The 20,188-nt window shown below is 34.4% G+C and overlaps 4 protein-coding genes across 4 annotated transcripts; 3 read left to right on the top strand and 1 right to left on the bottom strand.

Moving 5' to 3' along the window:
* Nucleotides 1-2,726: 2,726 nt before the first annotated feature.
* Nucleotides 2,727-5,343, top strand: LOC119191089 (transcription factor A, mitochondrial-like). Its single transcript, XM_037444973.1, has 5 exons — nt 2,727-2,936; nt 3,219-3,429; nt 3,591-3,749; nt 4,051-4,244; nt 4,948-5,343. The coding sequence occupies exons 1-5, from the start codon at nt 2,863-2,865 to the stop codon at nt 5,045-5,047; spliced, it is 738 nt and encodes a 245-aa protein (XP_037300870.1). The 5' UTR covers nt 2,727-2,862; the 3' UTR covers nt 5,048-5,343.
* Nucleotides 5,344-8,585: 3,242 nt separating this feature from the next.
* LOC119191088 lies at nt 8,586-9,148 on the bottom strand. Its single transcript, XM_037444971.1, has 2 exons — nt 8,915-9,148; nt 8,586-8,833 (listed from the first exon to the last, which is right to left on the bottom strand). Exons 1-2 carry the CDS (start codon nt 9,024-9,026, stop codon nt 8,586-8,588), a joined length of 360 nt encoding a protein of 119 aa, XP_037300868.1. The 5' UTR covers nt 9,027-9,148.
* Nucleotides 9,149-9,223: 75 nt separating this feature from the next.
* LOC119188546 (chromatin assembly factor 1 p55 subunit-like) lies at nt 9,224-16,605 on the top strand. The gene is made up of 10 exons (XM_037444972.1): nt 9,224-9,517; nt 9,643-9,820; nt 11,054-11,169; nt 12,453-12,657; nt 12,941-13,015; nt 13,362-13,544; nt 14,199-14,316; nt 14,872-15,002; nt 15,371-15,551; nt 15,838-16,605. The coding sequence occupies exons 1-10, from the start codon at nt 9,496-9,498 to the stop codon at nt 15,928-15,930; spliced, it is 1,302 nt and encodes a 433-aa protein (XP_037300869.1). The 5' UTR covers nt 9,224-9,495; the 3' UTR covers nt 15,931-16,605.
* A 2,297-nt stretch (nt 16,606-18,902) lies between these two features.
* LOC115446712 lies at nt 18,903-19,846 on the top strand (the record flags this gene model as incomplete). The annotated part of the gene is made up of 1 exon (XM_030173488.2): nt 18,903-19,846. A coding segment is annotated over exon 1 (944 nt), but the record flags the coding sequence as incomplete, so codon positions are not given.
* Between the last annotated feature and the right edge of the window lie 342 nt (nt 19,847-20,188).

Genomic DNA, 20,188 nt, shown 5'->3' with positions numbered 1-20,188 from the left:
GGTGATACGAATATCGTAATGGGTTTCCTAAAAAATAGGCTATTAGTTTGATAATAGTAGCTTCTGTTCGCATTTTTCATTTTTTTTTATCAATTGCAGGTACATGTTTCGTCGGCAATCAGTCAAGCAAATCGCTACTGGCACTAGTCATCGTGCCTGAAGCCATCTGCCTCCTCCTGGGCTGCGTGTTCCTCTCATCGGGCCTGCGTGCTGTGCTCCGTCGACCAGCACCGGTACCCGCCCCTACTGTTCTCCTCAACACACCCCAACCCCACACCGACCAGAGCGTGTTAAGACTAGGAGCATTTGCAGCGCTGTACGCCGTGCCATCAGCCTGCATACTAGCAACATGGGTGTATGAATATGCATGGAGAGACGAGTGGCTCGCCGCACCCATGCCTTCTTTAGAACCCTCCACACACCCAAGACCAGCTTTCTGGGTGTTTCTATTTAGAATATTCGCGACGCAAATCCTCGGCGTCATGGTAGCCGTTTGGATCGCAACGCCTCGATTAAAGGCGTTGTGGAGAAGAATATCAGGGCCACGGAAACCAACACCAGCCAAGACCCCGGCAGGACCTCCTCCCACGCCGCTGACTTTCCACTGTTACGCAACTCATCCACACACGTTGGCGCGACATCCCCACAACCCAAAGTATGCGACTTACAGACCGCCACAACAACACTCGTATAGAAAGCCAAGGCACTATCATTATTCAGCCGGCGAAACGATACTCTGACCAAGATACACGTGTCATTGGATCTTGAAAGACATTAGAAAGTTCGTACCCTGATGTATTTGTGCGGATTCCATAAGTGCCATTATTGTATAAAAACGACTGATGTAACCTCAAATATTGCAGATGCTTGTGCAATCAACCCTAAAACGAACCTGTCTGTATAATTATATGGATAACTTTTTCTTTTTGAATTACTTATTGTATTTTTTTATACTTTTAATTATTGTAAAATATTAATTACAGATTTGTAAAAGACAAGCCTCGCAAAAAGTAATGTTTAATACTTTTGCCGTGTAAATAAAAATAGAAGTAGATATTAAAATTGTACAGTAGATTATTGCAGGACACAATTATTTGTTAATAATTATTATCTATAAATTATTTTTATTCCTGGCAACAGCGATGCAAGTAGGGAACGATGTTGGTACCTAAATATCGTTCGCAAACATTATCATTAGATATAGGTAAAGTCAACAACAAAAGTAGATGAACACATCAAAAACTTCAAAACACTTTTATACTTACATTAATTTTAATCAAAACATTCATTATTCTTTATCTAACAGTAAATCGTTTGCAGTTTATTTTAGTAAAGCAAAAATGATTGTTGATACGGACTTGAAATTGAAATTTTTAATTTGTTCAGCTTCTTTTGTGGCTGCTTGTACCTACTTATATTTTATAAGAATAATATTTTAATACTTGTAAATGTAAATACGTTTTGTACATAACTGCCAAATTATGAGTAATAATGTCGACACTGCCGATTTAATAGGTACCCTCTACTCCGTTTGTAATTTAGTTAAATGTATTCCTATAAATGAAGATGATATGAAGAACAGATAGCCTCTTACTAGGAATAAAAAATAGTTGGCAAAATACGTTGCCAATGTGAAATTCTAATCCCATGTTATATCTATACGTTTTTACAAGCCAACCCAAGACACAGCGTAAACGACATACGAATTTTATTCTTATCTAGGTAGAGTTTATTCCCTAAGTAAGTACTTATATTTTTTTAAATAATTATAGTCTGGTCGCGACACACTCAAAAACTACCCAACAGATTTCGAAACAATTTGATATGGAGATAGTTTGAAACCCTGGGAAAGATATAAGACTACTTTATATCCCGGAAAATATAAAGCGGGACTTTTATTCCGGAAAACTCTTTCACGCGGGAGAAGCGAGCAAAAGCTAATATTTTAAAAAAATCCAGTAGATAGCTTCTAAAAATACGGTTAGCGCGCCGTTTTGCTAATTTTTAAATGTTCCCCATTATAGAAACGTCCAATGGCCATCGTTTATTCACTGGGATAGATATAGAAGATATTATTTAGATTTAATTATTTTGTGTAAGTAACGTTCTAAATACATAAAAGAAATAGATACTTAAATCAATTAAAAATCTTCTTTTTAAATAATATGGCGTAAAGTGGTGTGCTATTTGACTAAAAACGTAATTTAAATATGTTGACGTTCAAGTATTTACTATGACATTATTCTTGTAATAGAGCGACCAGAAGAATCAAAAGCGATCTCCGGACAAGTAATTTAGTAAATTTTTAGGGTCAGATAGGCCACTCGGAAAAGCTTAGCGAATGGCAGCCATAGCTCATATAACTCATGCGGCCGGGGTCCCGTGCCTCATAGGTTGGGTAAAGCTGGCAGAAATGCTTGTGTCTAAAAAAGTTAATTAAATCTCACGAGTGTTGGCATCAACTCACAAATTGACTACTTACACAAAGTATGTTTTATACCTCACTGCTGACGTAGTATTAATTTCTATATAAAAATTCGGGAATCAAACGGGTATTTCATATTAGCTAGGTATCTTACAAAATATAAAAGTTTAAAAATATATCTACCGGCTACCACAGATTTAGTATTATATTGCTTTATTCCAATCTCACGACATCATAATTAAAGCGTTACTATGCTTTATCTCTTTCTTACTAATTCCGATAACGTATACTTCTATTTCAGTTCGGTGGAAAGTTCAGTTCTGTAAAGAACTGTATCTGGAATTTTAATAACTAAATCTAAATGAAAGAGGATCGCTGTTTGCGTTGTTTATAGCCGATATTTTTTATGAAAATACTACAATCGGAGAGACTTTACAATGTCCTCATATACTCAATTGTGCCGTCTGAGTAATTGTGTTATTGGAAGTTATAAATCAATTATTCATAGCAGGTAAAGTTGAGGTTATGACGCTTAGCTTGGGCCATTGTTTATAGATTTGTTTCTGTTTATTCTTTCTTTTTGTAACATAAAATAGATTATCAGAAGTAATTATGCACACTGTATGTACCATAATATATGTTTTTCATGACAATCCGTGTAGAATAGCATTTGATAAACTAAAAACGTGACAGACTGATCATATTGTTCGAATAGTTCCACTCCTATTTTTGTACTTTTATGTCGTGGCTAATATCTTATAGAGAAATATTGTTTATTTAATTATATTTGCAGAACAAATTGGTTAGCTCCCGTACAAGCATGCAACTATACCAGAAAATCAGCGGAAGACAAATTGGGCCTAGATAAGCCTAAGCGGCCGCTTACTCCATTTTTCAAATTCATGGCACAGATGAGGCCGGCTCTCCTGGCTAAGAACCCTGGTATCAGCGCCAAGGACGCTATAGCATGGACTTCCAAACACTGGCAACAATTAGATAGCGAAGTATAGACACTTTTTTCATGCTTAAAGTTTTATAATTTTTTCCACTACCACAAACTTACATATTTTAATTTTATTATTGTATACCAAATAGATGATTGTCCAAAACTTGTATTGTTCAATTTCCTATTGACTATTATGTTTTTCTTCTTAACACTTTGTAGACAAAAACGCAGATGGCTAAAGAATATGAAAAAGATCTTGAAGATTACAGAAAAATCAAAGCTATGTATGAATCGTCACTCACAGAACAACAAAAGGCAGATATCAAGAGAGTGAAAGAGGAAATGGCGATGGCAAAAGAAAAACGGAAACTCAAAGCTGTATGTTTTTTTTTGTTAATCTAAGAAATGTATTTTAGCTGTAGTTCTGATAGATGTTTTTATTGATTATTGTAGCCAATATTAAAATAGTATAGTCTAGCTTAGTCTAGAAATAAACTTTAAAATCTAGTTGGTATAGGTCAATGAGCTAAAGGTATTTAGTATGTAATAATCTCATGTGACCATGACATAATTAATATTTTTTTATCTCATTGTTTCTTATTTGTATATTATAATGAGTACAACACATCATATAACAATTTTCACCATTTATTTTCAACACTACAACATATTTTTTCAGGAATATAAAGAGTTAGGAAAGCCAAAGAAACCAATGTCATCATACTTGTTGTATATAAAGTCAAGAAAGGACAGCATCCAGGGTAAAACATTGAAAGAATACCAGGAACAGGTGAAAGCAGATTGGTTCAGATTATCTGAAAGTGATAAAGTAAAGTTTGAGAAGGAAGCACAGGCTCTTATGATGAAATATAAGTAAGTTATCATTGATCTATTTATTGGAAATTAAAAGCCTATATTTGGGTAGAGAATGTAGATTTTTCTAATCTTTAAACCAATAAGTTTTAAAAACACATTAATATGTAAAAATCAGTGTGATTAATTTTTTTATATAATATCTCTTAGCTGACCCTTTTGACTTGCTTTGTCAACATTAATAATATTGCACAAACATGGTGATAATTTTTATTAAGGCGATACCTCAAGGTCCATTTTCATACATTTTGTTTCGGCTTTAATCTGGGTAACTAAACAAGTATTGGCAAGTAAAGAATTTAAATTCACGTCTAGTTAGTGATTAGTTCTCGCAGTTGAAAGAAAAAGTAAAATAATTAATAATCATGGATATTTCTGCCTTTAAAATTTCGTCATATTAAATTTTAAAGGCCGAAATATCCATGATTATTAATTATTTTTACGTTTTTCTTTCAACTGCGAGAACTAATCACTAACTAGACGTGAATTTAAATTACTTGCCAATACTTGTTTAGTTACCCAGATTAAAAAGTTTCTAAACAAAATGTATGAAAATGGACCTTGAGGTATAAGTTGATTGTATGTTCTGGGTTAATTAATTATTGCCAAGTCAAACTTTACAGACAAAATATTTTGTTACTATGATACAAAAAAAAATCTATTCTATTATTCCAAAAAGACTGAAATTTTACCTGCTTTTCAGGAAAGATATGGAAGCGTGGGAACTGAAAATGATATCACAGGGACGTGGTCGACCTTGTCTCGTTCAAAGCCTGTTCGAGAGAAAAAAACAAAGAGCTTAGAGAAATCACAATAGGAATTCGGGTGCTCTGACGAAATAATTGACTCTACACTTAACACACTACCTAGTGATAAGAATATAGACTTTATACAAAGTAACAATAAGGATGTTAGTGCCACTAGTCCAGAGAAATACACTATTAGTGTTACTCACAGTATTCCCGAAACAAGTGAAAAACATGGTAATACCGGGTCAAATCGTCAGAGCACGGGTGAAAAGAATGAACCTTCGATAGTTCCTTCAAAAAAATCTAGTGACAAAACAGAAAGTAAGGGTTTCATGAGTAGTATTAAAAACTTTTTAGCCGTAAGAAGTAAAATTACTGATTTAGTGTACCTCATTTCTCATTTACATTCAGTTGATGCATTTTGTTTTTTGGTCATTTGTCGTTTTTTTGATTGTCTTTTGTTTCTCATCCAATGTAGATTATTAAAATATTGTATGTAATTAATTGTTTTTTTTTTATATTCATTTACACTTTGTTTAGCATTATGGTATTATGTTAAAAAATTGTTAAAACTGGGTAACTTATTTTTGCCCAGGGCCACGCGTCGTTTTTTTTTTGTTTCGCCTGAGGCCTGGCGTCCGTTAAAGATGCTATTGATAAATGTCTGGGATAGATTTATTGATAAGATATGACTTTAATTTTTTTTCTGCTTTCTACTAGCATAACGATTGTAGTAAGGCATTTTGGCTACGACTTCTAGGCGCACCACTACATCAATTTGCATACAGAATAACGTTAGTTGGAACACCTGGGATGTTTAGAATGTTTAATGTTCTTTTAAATTATTTTATTTCATAATTTGTTTTAGACAAATCACAGTTTATTAATATATTGCAATATAAATTGTTCCCAGTTGCATATATGTAACATACTTCGAATATAGTGAAGAAAAAATTTGGGTCTTTTTACGACAGGTCCCCTGTCTGAAGACCTTCCCGACGAAATGCAGACTTGGCCAAATAGTCATTACCTCATAGTCTCAATTTTGGCAAATTTTGTATTGGAAACCCAAGAACTTCCGATGCTTGGACATTTCATGTTACGCGGATAATATATTGCAATATATACTAGAAAAGTATTATTGAAAAATCGTGAACACATACAAATAATAATTTAAATACAGAATATTTGCTAAATAATAAATTCCATACATTTACTAACAAAAGTGTTTTTTTCAGCTAGCACAATTATACTAATAGTATATTGAGGAGGCAACAAATGAAATCATACCCAATATTCCAACCATTTTTTATTTCAAACGTGTTACAAAATATAATTAAAATAAATCTTTTTATTTATAATTGATTGACCTTCATTTACAACAGAAATTAAGCTGATATCCCTAATATATTATATTCTCCTTTAAATTTAATCACATATTTACAAGACATAACAAAGGGAGGATTTTTGGTTGAGAGACAACAAAAAGACAGTGAATGTCACTTCTTAATTAACATTGGTCTTTGGTATAATGATAGTATACCAGCTTAACCCTGCATGAACATAATGATTTGTTATAAAAACCCACAACAGCATTAAAGTGGAAAGATATAAGTTATGCATTAAATTGTTGAATTAAAAGATAGAAAAATATGATATTCCCATTTTACCAATCACCATCCATTTACTTCCTGCTCATACTTATCTCAAATCTTTCAATTCAACAACATTGATTAACAAAGAAAAGATTTGTTAAATAAAAAAGTCCACAAAACCTAACAAATTTGTAAAGTTTAAAATAACTACAAACACCCACAAGTCACAGGTTGCCATATTTTTGTATTTTGCGTTATAATATGCTAACTACCAAGATTAAAGATAGAACAGGAATACAAAATATACAATATTCATTTAAATATTTATGAATGAGGCCATACATTGGTTACACAGGCCATTAACAATTATTCATAAGGTTCACAGTTTATGAAAATATCTCATTTTATACATACAAAGCATGAAAATAGATTTTCTCAATTTGGCATTATCATAACATTCTCTCTAGCGAAACTTATGAAAATTATAGTGAATAGATAATTTAAAAAATGCTATATTTTACAAAGATATTACAATGTTATGCTAATGTATATGACCAAATTGTTTATTATATTATTGGTTATATAGTCGCTAACATGTTACCTTTGTGAATAGAAATTAATTAAATATAAGAGGTACTAAACAAAAAATTAAATTTAAAACTAACATATAATATTGTATTTTAACAATGAATTGATCATATACACATTTTGTGTTGAGCAAAACAATTTTAAACTGTACTAAATTTAGCTATGTACAAATTTTACTAATATAAAACTAAAAAATGGCAATATGTGACTAAAACGCACACATGTCACAACTTCTCACTTATGTATAAAGGCACAAGCAATCGAGACTATGAAACATTCAAAATTCATCTTTAAAACAACTACCTTACTCCTAATTTCAGTCACATAGCTATTTCATATTAGGTGGCGCTGTCTGAAATATGTTCAAATAAAAGTGTATTATTTAAAAAGGTGTTACAGATATATGTAATTATATTACAGCATTGATTTGTCTACTAAACATTGCCATTTACATAAACCAGGTTTGCAATAGTGCATTGATATAATTAAAAGTGTAGGTGAGGTGTGACATAAGTCTATACATTTAAATGAATACAATAATTTACATATCAATTTTTTTGTTGATATTTAAATAAATATATTTATAGAAAAATACAGCCTTTGGGCTCATTACTTTAGGAAGAATTATATTTTCCTATTATGGTCACTTTTAGAGTTGAGGTAAAATTAATGATTACACAGTTTTTGACATAAGTTAATCATAGCTCTAACTAATGTGAATAAACTTTATGTTTAATTTTTAAGCATACATTTATTTTTTATTAAGTGTAACCATATTAATTTCTGGTAAAAGATAATTTTTCAAAATTGGATCCATCAAACTGTAAGCTCCCTTCTATGGTTATATGGCAGTGAAATATTTTTAAAAATTGCTTTCCATTATTGCATTTATGAATTACTGGACATTTATTTACAAAATTATTGTCTAAATAATATTTTACATAATGAATCTATAAAAATGACAATTGTATTGAAATAACAGACAGACAAAAAGAACCATGATATTAAAGTTGAATTTTGAATGCAACCTAAATAATTCTAGCAGGCTATTGTTAGAAACTGCTCAGTCAATGTAATGCCCTCCATTATGTGAGACAACAGTAATCACTAAGTAACCAAACTGTCCTCCACAACATAACACAATGATTGTATGCAAATAGTGACAAACAAAAATATGCAGACATCACCAAATACATAGCTTGAAGTTTGCATGAGTTGTATAACTCTCTGCATACTGCTTGAAGACATGTGATTCAAAAGCATCAGTGCATTTGCAATGTTAGAATTGCTTTTCGTTGGAAAATACATCATTTTTGTAAGTGAATACATTATGACTGGTAAGAAAAAATATGTAGTGTCTGTCACCAACACCATACTGTACACAAATTGAATAAACAATGACAATATGACTATGTCATACTTGTGTGCCACGATTTTCTCCAACAGCGGTGTTTGACCAGTTCTTGTGCGCGGGGCGCGGAAAATGCCAGGTCATTAACAACCTCACCTTCACTCACTGGCACATCACTGGTTAACGAAGTAATCAAAGGTATCGAGGGAATCGAATCAAGACTTTCCTGCTCCGTCACAATCACACCATTGTTAATACAAAATCTGTGACTGTCTTGATCGGCAACCGTTGTTCTGATCGGAGAACCTGGAACAGAAATGTTACGATAAGCAAAACAAACATTTTGAATATAAAGTACTGAATATTTTAACTTTTATAGCTTCTTACCTCTGGAACAGTCTTCAGTACTTTTTCCAGATATCAGTTGAAGTCTGTTATGAGAATTTTCCAATATTCTTCTCCTCCTAGCCTCGCGACGAGCTGCTGCAGCATCAGCCATTTTTGACGTTATAATGACATCTAAAAAGAAATGTGACCAATTTCAATGAAAATAGTTGTCATGCTGTGCTTTGGATTGTTTTTTGAGATGTCATCATGTGTGTATTTACTTCGTGGCCTCGGAATCGTATGCAACATTAGAAATTATTTTACTTATTGCAACACTTGGTCGTACTTCCGTAGCAGTATTATTGAACAGAAAACATTTATTTCGATTACATTTTCAATTCGAGATATATGATTAAGTTTTGAAGAAATTTATATATTTTTAGATACTTTTCTTACCTTTATGTTTTGAAATCCATTGTAAACTAAGATTTTTCAAATATTTGCCAACCGGAAGTTTGTGTGCTGTCTGTAGAAACAGCAACGCCAAGAATTTTTGTTTGGCGCCTTTACGGGGCCGGTCGAACAAAAACGACTGTTTTCTCTAATCTTCATTTAGTTATTTGTAGTGTGTTTTGTACAAAATGGGTGATAAAGGAGATGGAGGTAAAAGCTCGCGTGTTTTGAGTGGTTTGCTATGCATAAAAAGCGGCAGGGTTTGAGCTCTGACAGCTAACAGTTTTTTGGTTATCAGATTCTGAAAAGAAATTCTAACATCTTGTCATTTGTAGAAACATTCGACGACGCGGTTGAAGAAAGAGTGATAAACGAGGAGTACAAAATATGGAAGAAGAATACTCCATTTCTGTACGACTTGGTGATGACACACGCCCTGGAGTGGCCCTCCCTGACGGCCCAGTGGCTTCCCGATGTTACCAGACCGGAGGGCAAGGATTATTCGGTTCACAGGTAACGGTCAATTGATATTGTCACTTTTTGTAACATCCCTCATGTTCTCAGCTGCTCTTGGCTGTGCACCTTCAGTTTGGTCTGATCAGGTACAGGCACAAAGCTAATTGCATGCATTGGCAAACAGCACGCTCCATATTCAACCTTTCTTAATGCCTAATGCATGCAAATCAGAGCTATAGATTCACCTGATTCATTTGAATATTACTGTTTGTTTTGTGTTAGTATAAATAATCCTGTTATCTTTGAAGAAACAAAATTATTATGCACATTTTATGTAACCTGTAACCTCTATGGGACAATATTTTTAGTAACATTCACCATACATGTGGTTTTGCTATGTCGCATTCAAGAAAAGGTCGCACTGAGAAATAAATTGTATAGTACTTATCATAAAATTGATAATTAAGTGGATTGAATGATTAGCATATTGTGGTATGCAAATTCTAACTTAATTGTGTTATTCAGACTGAAAAAATCTCTTTACAATTTTCATTTGCAATTTTGATACATAAAATGCTTCATTAGCTTACAATGGAACAGTCATAACTATCGAATATAGTATGATACAATAACATGGATGAATTGTAGTTTATCATTACTCATACTAAATACAGAGAACATAACTATTACTATTTTCAAAATTGCTGATAATAATAGGGATGCTGTATCACCATGGGATTACAAGCACCAAAACATTTAATCATTGGTAGATTAGGTACAAGGGATTTGATCATATTGGTGTACTATATTTTTTCGTTGCTTTCCATTCTATGCAGTACTTTTCACAATGAAAGTCTTTCTATCCAATTTTATAGGGTAAAAATAAATTCATTCAGTAGTTTGCATGTAATGCTAACAATTACCTAAACACATTGAACACACTTTTACAGTTGTCATATGATGACAAATGTTATGTGAATAGTTAGTGTGATTGATAATGTATTGTTCAACTAGGCATCACTCTCGGTTTTGTCCATGTAAAAAACGGCAACTACAAACTCCACTTGCCACTACTACTCCTGGATTTATATATTAACTACTAATATTTGTTCAAAAGTATACTGGGAGTTATTATACTGAGTGAGGTCTTTAACACAATACCTTGTAATGTCCATTTAAATTCACATTTTGATGATTCCCTCAGAAGTTAAAGCTATTAACTTGAATCACCTGTTACTATACTTCTTAATATTAATAAATACTTTATATAAATGTAATATTTGTGTACAGGCTAATTTTGGGCACACACACATCAGATGAACAGAATCATCTACTCATCGCCAGTGTTCAACTGCCAAATGAAGATGCACAGTTTGATGCAAGCCACTATGACAATGACAAAGGAGGTGAGTAACAAACTAAATCTTTTTTAATTGTTATTTCCTTAAATAAATAAGATTTTGAAATGGAACCATAAAATATATTTATATACTTAAGATACATGTACAGACAATATCCACTATTATATAAACATGTTCATAGGAAATGGGACCTAAATTAGCAATATTTTTTGTCATCGGATAAATACAAGAGGAGCATAAAATATTTCAGTTTGTACTTGACATACAGATTGTGCAGGATGTTTCCAAAGTGAATTAAATACTTTTGGATTACTTACAGTGCAAGTATTTAAAAATAAATAGTAAATTGAAAATTACCAAAAAATCATTATTTTCTTAGTATTCTTTTTGGAATTATTGACAAAATATGTGGTCAATGTCCATAAATAAGATTATTAGTGTCAATGACCTTTGCAGTGACTTTCATGTGGGTATAGATGGTTACTAATTATTTGTGTTACCATATTTTTCTTTTATATTTCTCATGTCAATTACGAGTTTTTTCCAGTTATTAATACTTATTACTAATAACAACCCTAATAAGTTATTAGGGTTCCATACTTCAAATTTTCTGAAGAATGTGCAGAGGTATCAACTTTAAATTTATATAGAATACTCAGGTCTACACTCACTTTCAATTGTGAAAAAATCAAACTTCTTAGTCTATAGAATTTAAAGATATAATTGTTTATGCCACATATATTGCGATTTCATAAGGGAATCTACACTGTAACGTACTTCCTGTTGAAATAATACCAAAAAACACAACTACATTTATATTGTATACAACTCTTTCAATAGGTCAATACACTTTGCCCTTCAAAGTCACTTTGTCAACTAAACACTTTATTGAAATGCCAATGTACACATTATCTAGATCTATTTTATTGATTGTATGCATTGCAGTGTTTTTGTAGTCTTATGGATAGGGGCCTATTGTGAGATCATTAGAATTAATTATAATTGTTGTGTTGAATGTTAGAAATAATATAATCGATAATTACGATATTCAAAAATAAATTTACATTAGTTTTAACTTTGAATTATGAAAACAGTTTATTTTATTTATTTGGGATAAAAATGATTGTACAATCATTTTTATAAAAGTAAGATTACGTTAATTAGAGATAGAGTAGTACAACTAACAATATCATCCATAGTTATAATGAAGTATGTAAAAAATTATAAAATACAGAGAAGCTTCAATATTTTAAACACTCATCTATTTCATGAAAAGGCAGAAAAAATCTTTTCATTTGTGATAAGTCTACCATTCTCTCTGGTTTCAGAATTCGGCGGCTTCGGCTCTGTGTCCGGTAAAATCGACATAGAGATAAAGATAAACCACGAGGGCGAGGTGAACCGCGCGCGCTACATGCCGCAGAACCCATGCGTCATCGCCACCAAGACACCGTCCTCCGACGTGCTCGTGTTCGACTACACCAAGCACCCGTCCAAGCCTGAACCCTCGGGGGACTGCCATCCTGATCTGAGGTGAGATGTCTTATAATTCACGGTTTAGCCTTTGTGGAACTCTTCTAATAAGTATAATATGATAAGACCGCCAATTGTACTATTCCATTAAGTTTATTACTATTCCTATTTTGTGGTACTTTCACCTTTGATGTACAATAGTGTAATAAAAAAAAATATTATGGTTCTTGTTGGGTGGTATGGTGCTGCCCTTGTGAATCATAGCATTATATTGTAATATTGAATATGTTTTGCAGGATATTGCAGTACTTTGTTTAATTTTCTTTTAATAATTTTGTTTCAGACTGCGTGGTCATCAAAAAGAAGGTTATGGTCTGTCTTGGAATCCAAACCTTAATGGATACCTCCTGTCAGCAAGGTAACTACTATTCCTTTTATTCTTTGCACTGACAATACAGGAATAATACTGACAAGTCTTGATACTTCATCCACCATTATTCATTAAATTATATTAGTTGTTTATTATGGTCATATTATGTATCAGCTTTATATCACATACTGCCTACTGCTGACAACAGGCTTATTTTACTGCTGAGAGGGTTAAGGCATTAGTCCACCATGCTGGCCTAGTGCAGATATATTATCAATATTTATTTTAAGCAATTAAACATTTTCATTATACCAAGTTTTAATTAAAATTATTTTTTTTTAATTGTCTGACAAAACAAATCAGTCATGAACAACTATTGTTTTTTTTTACACAGCGATGACCACACAATATGCCTATGGGACATAAACGCGACGCCGAAGGAGGGCCGCGTGATCGAGGCCAAGTCCGTGTTCACGGGACACACCGCCGTGGTGGAGGATGTCGCGTGGCATCTCCTGCACGAGTCTCTGTTTGGATCGGTGGCAGATGACCAGAAACTCATGATCTGGGATACAAGGTAATTTATGTTGAAATTACTAAATAAAATTAGTTGATTTTTGGTTTTCAAGTTACTTGCATGGGTTACAAATAATTGTGTAATGCAATGTCAGTGGTATGTTTTAACATGCTGTGTCTATAAACAAAATGGATGGTACTGAATATTAAATGTGCGGTTTCATTTTCAATCTAATCAAATCAAGTTTGGGAAGTAGCCTACCTATCATCCCGGTGATAAGTTTTAGTGCTCAGTAATTTCATAGGCTATATATTTTTTTGCTGTCTCTGTGGCATAGTTGTAATGTGTATGGCGTGCGCGCTACCAGTATGGCTACAGCGTTGAGGCTCTATGTTCGAATCATAGGTTAGGCCAAATATAATTATTGAGACTGGGTTTTTTCATCTTAAAAATTACAATCACAGTTCGGAGTCAGGAAGAATGTAAAGCTGTAAGGCGTTCGCCTGATCTCTTTCCGGTCATGTCGGATTGCCGTCTCGCCGGGCTATGAGAGTGAAGGAAGACAGTACACCTGTGTATTGCGCACACACTTATGCACTATAATATTTCCTGCATATTTCAGGAGTCAAAATTTATACATCATTTTCTAGAAACCAAACAATAGTTGAAACTTTGCATAGTTATTGTAATATTCTCACTTTATTATACTTTCAGATGTAACAATACATCAAAACCATCGCACACAGTGGACGCGCACACCGCCGAAGTAAACTGTCTCAGTTTCAACCCATATTCGGAATTTATACTGGCTACGGGCAGTGCCGATAAAACCGTAAGTTGACTTTGAATTCGTCTCATGATTCTCTTACAAGTTTTGTAAATTAAACTAGCCTCTGCTCACGAAACTATATATGTAGTTCTGTATTATATTTTATAATATGTAGTTTTTTTTATTAATTAAGGGTTTTTCAGATTTGTAATTTTGATGTCAGATAGTAATTAGAAAGTTAACATGATGATGCATAAACTTGTGTAGAGCGCACGATAATTTAAAATACCATCTGCACTTGTGGTATGCCAATAAAATGTAAAGTATGAATGATGTTCTCTGTGTATCAACTCAGTAATAAATTATGATTGTACTCTAACTGCCATTTTCAATAAACGATCCCAATCGCTTTTTCGATCTATCTCAAAAGTGGACCAATCAGAACAAAGTTTCTACTGATATGCTTACAAATGAGTTATTTTGATTGGTTCATTTTCGGAATCGGATTGAAGATTGAAACTGGGTTCGTTTATTGAAAACGGTTATATGTCATCTTACCTTTAATATTAGTTTTCTTTGGGTTCAGTAGTACTGAATAGCGTACTTTTTGTGTTATAGGTGGCGCTGTGGGACCTGCGCAACCTCAAACTGAAGCTGCACTCGTTCGAGTCGCATAAGGACGAGATCTTCCAAGTGCAGTGGTCACCGCACAACGAGACCATCCTGGCCAGCAGCGGCACCGACAGGAGGTAATTACTTATTTTTGCAATAATGCCTTGATAATATGATGTTTATAGTAAAATTGTAATTAGTATAATAAATGTTGTTTGGTTATAAAGGTGTAATGTGATTATCACAAGAGTTTTGGATAGTTTTTGTACCCAACTCGGTAACGAAAACAGTGGATACGGTGAAAACACCAGCATGTGTTTTCAATATGGCAATACTGGGTTGTTTTGGGTGATTGAAACAATTAGCACATTTTAGATTAGCGTAACATTATATTTTTCTATATCACAGTGTCTAATACCGTTTTAATGTGCCTTAATAAAACAAAAACAAAATAATTTAAAGCGCGTTTATCAATGCCGGTAACAACAATTATTGTTATTTGCAGACTGCACGTATGGGATCTGTCGAAGATCGGCGAGGAGCAGACTGCGCGAAGATGCCGAGGAGACGGCCCGCCCGAGCTGTTGTTCATACACGGCGGACACACCGCTAAGATATCCGACTTCTCCTGGAATCCCAACGAGCCCTGGGTCATTTGTTCTGTTTCTGAGGATAATATTATGCAGGTGCGTTTCGATCATCCAGTTTGTTTTGTGGGAATATGCTTTACGAGGTAATCGAGTAAGGCACACCCCAGCTGACTGTGTCTGCTTATAGTATGAACCCTGACCAGGAATATAAAGAGCCTGTTTTGGAGCGCCACGTTTTCATTTTGAAGTTAACATTGGCAGTACAATTAGTTCATGAGACATTTTATTTTGCTGGTTTAGTCTATATATTATTTTTAGACATTATAAGCTAAGGTTAGGTTATTACAACAGTGACTGATGGTGGATATAATTGTTGTAACAGGTATGGCAGATGGCGGAGAACATCTATAATGATGAGGAGCCGGAGACGCCCGCGTCGGAGCTGGAGTCCGGTGTTAACGTGAACCACGGCTAGCCTTCGCCCCCCTCTGCCGCTCACTTCACCACCACAACCGCCACCCGCTCGCCCACGCGTTACGCCACGCCAGACACCACGCTACACATCGACAACTGACCATCCACCACACCACTCATACAAATGGAAAAACTGCATCAGTTGTTAGTCTCTTTTCATAAGTGTAAATGTGACAGCTGCTAACAGGTACACTTCGGTCGTTTTGAACTTTTCTCATGTCGTCAAGGCTATTTTTAGAGACGAAATTTCGAGTAAGAGAAGGGCCTATTTAAGCCAGCTAAAGTGGATGGGCCGTATTTGCAAGAGGGTGTCCACAGTAGTATCCAAAAAATCACTGCATGTTTAAAACTATGAAAACATAACTTGAAACTAGTGCACAGTTTTCTCGATTTCATTATGATTTATTTATATCCAATTCAATTATGCTACATAAAGTATTTTTATTTAGTTATTACATTTTTGATGGAGACGGCGTATGTATGCTATAAACATACTGTGTCGAACACACGAGTGTGGTCTTGCGGTTGTCTCAATCCATAAACTATACTATGTTTAAGTCGAAAGGTTTCATTAGAACCAACTTTTTGTAACGGCCCGTAGCAAAATAAAGATCTCGAACACAATTTTACATTTTAAATAATCTACCTTTTTCATTACACAACGTCACGCTGTTTAGATCTCATTTCGATCTCCCACATATTCTGGGGTTATATGTTTCATTAGAAACATTAACCAGTGATGGTCTACGTGCAAGAATCTCAGAGCAAATGATATCAATTTTGCAAAACTGTAATTCAGCTGTAATGCGCGTTATGAGTAGGAATTTTTGATAATACGACACAGTTGTTTGCTTTTTAGGAGGGGTTTGAAGTTCAGTTTAAAGAAAAGTTTATCTTCTATTATGCGACCTATGTTTTTGTGGGGTTGCATATTAGGCCTTTGATAACATAATTTTGTTTTTTGCATCAATAGAATTCTAACTCGGTACGTCAACCGCTGAATACATTAAATTATTGAATAAATTTACTAAAAAGGAAACCAATACGTAAATAGTATGTAATTACGAATATTTAGAAATGAATTTTGTTTTCGTTTAAATAAATGTTTTAATATGTTTGCACGTAGATCGGTAATTCGGTGCGTTTGTTTCATAAAAGCACTAGTTTGATATATCAATTGTTATGAATTACTTTTCAGTCACATCGCTAGCCAGCACAAATTGATTCCATTTTATTTATTTTATGTTTTAAACCACACGCAGAAATGTGTTTTCTGTTATCGTCTGACTTTAAGAGCTTCTTTCGTAGGATATGTTTTAATATAAGTAGGTACATTAATGCATATGTGTCTAGTTATTTTGCATACATTAAATGTAACAATTGCGATCAGATACCGTTTGGTGGAGAATATTTTGTGTCCACTCTGTAACCTTATTGATGCCGTGGCGAAGTACTTTGTATAAACGTTGTATTGACAATTGGGAGATTTGGATTGTCTGCAAATCTTGGCATTTGTGAAATATGACGCCATTGACTGGAAATTAAATTAAAAAAAAATGTTGTAGACGCCAGAGGGTAATAATATACAAGTATCAAACAGTAACCTCATTGCAATTGAATTAATTAGATAGTAACGGCCAAACCGTAGGTACTCTATACACAATAATGTTGTTAGGTAAATTATAGGCATAAACACTGAATATAAACTAAGTAGAGGTAAGGATGTTGAGAGGAGCTCTTAGCCGCTGTCGCGACTGCCCGAGGGGACTTGTAATATTTCGGAATGTAATTTTATGATCCGCTATGTGATTATTATGATTAAAATTATCGTAATAAAATTGTCTTTTTATGATATCCTAGTTTCAGTTTAGTAATATTTTATGTGGTCTTGAGATAGGTCAGTTATAAGACTTAAAAAAGTTCACTATAACTAAAGAAACTTTTCCTAAAACAGCTTGGTCTGTAGGCTAAACTGATAAAAAAGCATTGAATAGTATAATTCATAATATCAGCCAGGGCAGATATTATGAATTATATATCCCGTGTAATGACAGTATATAATAGCGATAGCCTAGTTGGGTGTGGAACGAACTGCCGAGACGAATGTCAGCAGGTTCAAATCCCAAGGACACACACCTCTGACTTTTCTAAAAATCATGTGTGGTATTCTTTTTGTGTGAATTTATCGTTCGCTTTAACGGTGAAGGAAAACATCGTGGGGAAACCTGCACATCTGAGAAGTTCTCTATAGGAATTTCGAAGGTGTGTGAAGTCTACCAATCCGCACTAGCCCAGCGTGGTGGACTAAGGCCTAATCCCTCTCAGTAGTAGAGGAGGCCCGTGCTCAGCAGTGGGCAAGTATATAATACAGGGCTGATATTATTATTTCATATAAAACTTTTACAATCAAAATTAATTTAGTCTTATTATGATACTGGATCGAACGGATTGTTATTTTAAGTTTGATTAATATTAGCAGAGGCACTATCAGTGTCATTTTAGTTATTACAAAAAACAAGCACATGCGAATAAAGTTGCACTTGTGATACGTCAATACAAGCTAAAAATAGGTAGTTAAGTATTACTAAATTACATTTAGATCAATTATCTACGGATGTAACTACGAACATTTTAAATAAGGAATTAAATAATAAAAAAAATGACAAATAAAACAGCCAGCTCAGGCTGGCAGGTAAGAGGAATCTAACCATCAGATTCCTAGTCTAATTATATACTAGCATAAAAACTGCAAGTATATAAATACTGATGTATAAAACAAAGGGTTTGTATTTTATAAATAGATCAATAGACACAGGGAGGTGTAGTCCTAAGCCCGTGACGCCAGCGCTCAGTTTGCACAGCGCTCGTAACGCGCGGCACACCCTGTTGCGTCACATTTAATAAAATTGTCCGTCGCGACGGGGCGCGGAGGTTTATTCCTGTTAGTCCTGTACTGAGGGCCGCGCGGGAAACATGCGGCCGTACTGTCTGACGTTCGTCGTCATCGTAGCCGTAGTATTAGCGGAGCCGTATGCCAAGCGCGGAGGGAGGGAGGCGGAGGCGGAGGCGAGGCGCAGACGCAGTAGCAGTGGCGGTAGTTCCTCACACTACTCGTATCCCAGCTCTTCCGGCTACTCGGGTAATAGCGCCGGCAATTCGCACTCCTACCCTTCAAGTACTGGACTCTCTGGTAACAGTCAGAAAACAACGTACCAACAAAGCCAGCAGCAACACGCGTACCCCTCTGGTACTGGACTCTCCGGCTCTGGTCATACAACGTATCAACAAAACCAGCAACACCACACCAACACACACAACAGCTATTCAAAGACCGAAGTACACCACCACTATCATTACAGCCCTCCGCCGCGGATCAGTTACGGTTCAACTTACCACCCTGTGTATCAGGCGTCCCCTCCCATCTATGTATACGAGTATAGAAATTCGGGAAGCAGATTCGATACCTTGCTCACTGGCTTAGCTTTGTATAACTTGGGACGTATGTCAGAAAGACATAGCCACTACGACGTTAATCGAGAATACAGGACTAATCCTGGTGAGGTATGTAAATTGGGTATAAGCAAGCATAATGGAGAGTACGAGGAGACCCGTATAGATTTCAGGTTGATGACGAGCTTCATCTTGGAGAGTGGAACTCAACCTGCCACCACGAATCATAACGTTGTGTCGACCAATAAGTCCACCACTACTGTCGTAGAGATCACGAACGGCACTGGAAATAACGGTACTTCAAACACCAAAGTAACAACAGTGACTGAGAACAAGACGGTGGTAAACGCGTTGGAAGTGAAAGGACCTTCAATATCAGTCACACCCGACATGAAATGCTTCATGATTCATATTTCGAGGGACACGTCTATGACCAAAAGGAATGTAGACTGTGCTTTATTACAAATGTACGCGAAACAATCTATGTATCGAAACACTAGTGCACGCGTATTGCCTACATTTATTTTATTATCTGTAATCTATTTCTTAATATTGTAATTTTTCTTCGGTGCTTTGGTAGGGGTATATATAGTAATACCAAAGCTCACAGTTAAATACTTAAAACACTACTATAATTAATGTTAGTAGGATCTAGGAAATGAAAAATGTAAGAGCGTAATAAAAGAATATTGTTTTTGAGATTGTATAAGTCTTATAAAAAGTTTTGTAACTAGTTTATATTATTTATTACGTGTTTTAATAAAATATTAAAAATAAACTTTCGTTTTTATTTTGTTCATGAGATTGTA

The sequence above is a fragment of the Manduca sexta genome, unplaced genomic scaffold, assembly GCF_014839805.1.
Source record: "Manduca sexta isolate Smith_Timp_Sample1 unplaced genomic scaffold, JHU_Msex_v1.0 HiC_scaffold_102, whole genome shotgun sequence".
Classification (NCBI taxonomy): domain Eukaryota; kingdom Metazoa; phylum Arthropoda; class Insecta; order Lepidoptera; family Sphingidae; genus Manduca; species Manduca sexta.
The sequence above is the reverse complement of the archived record's forward strand: the minus strand, read 5'-3'. Positions and strand labels throughout refer to the sequence as shown.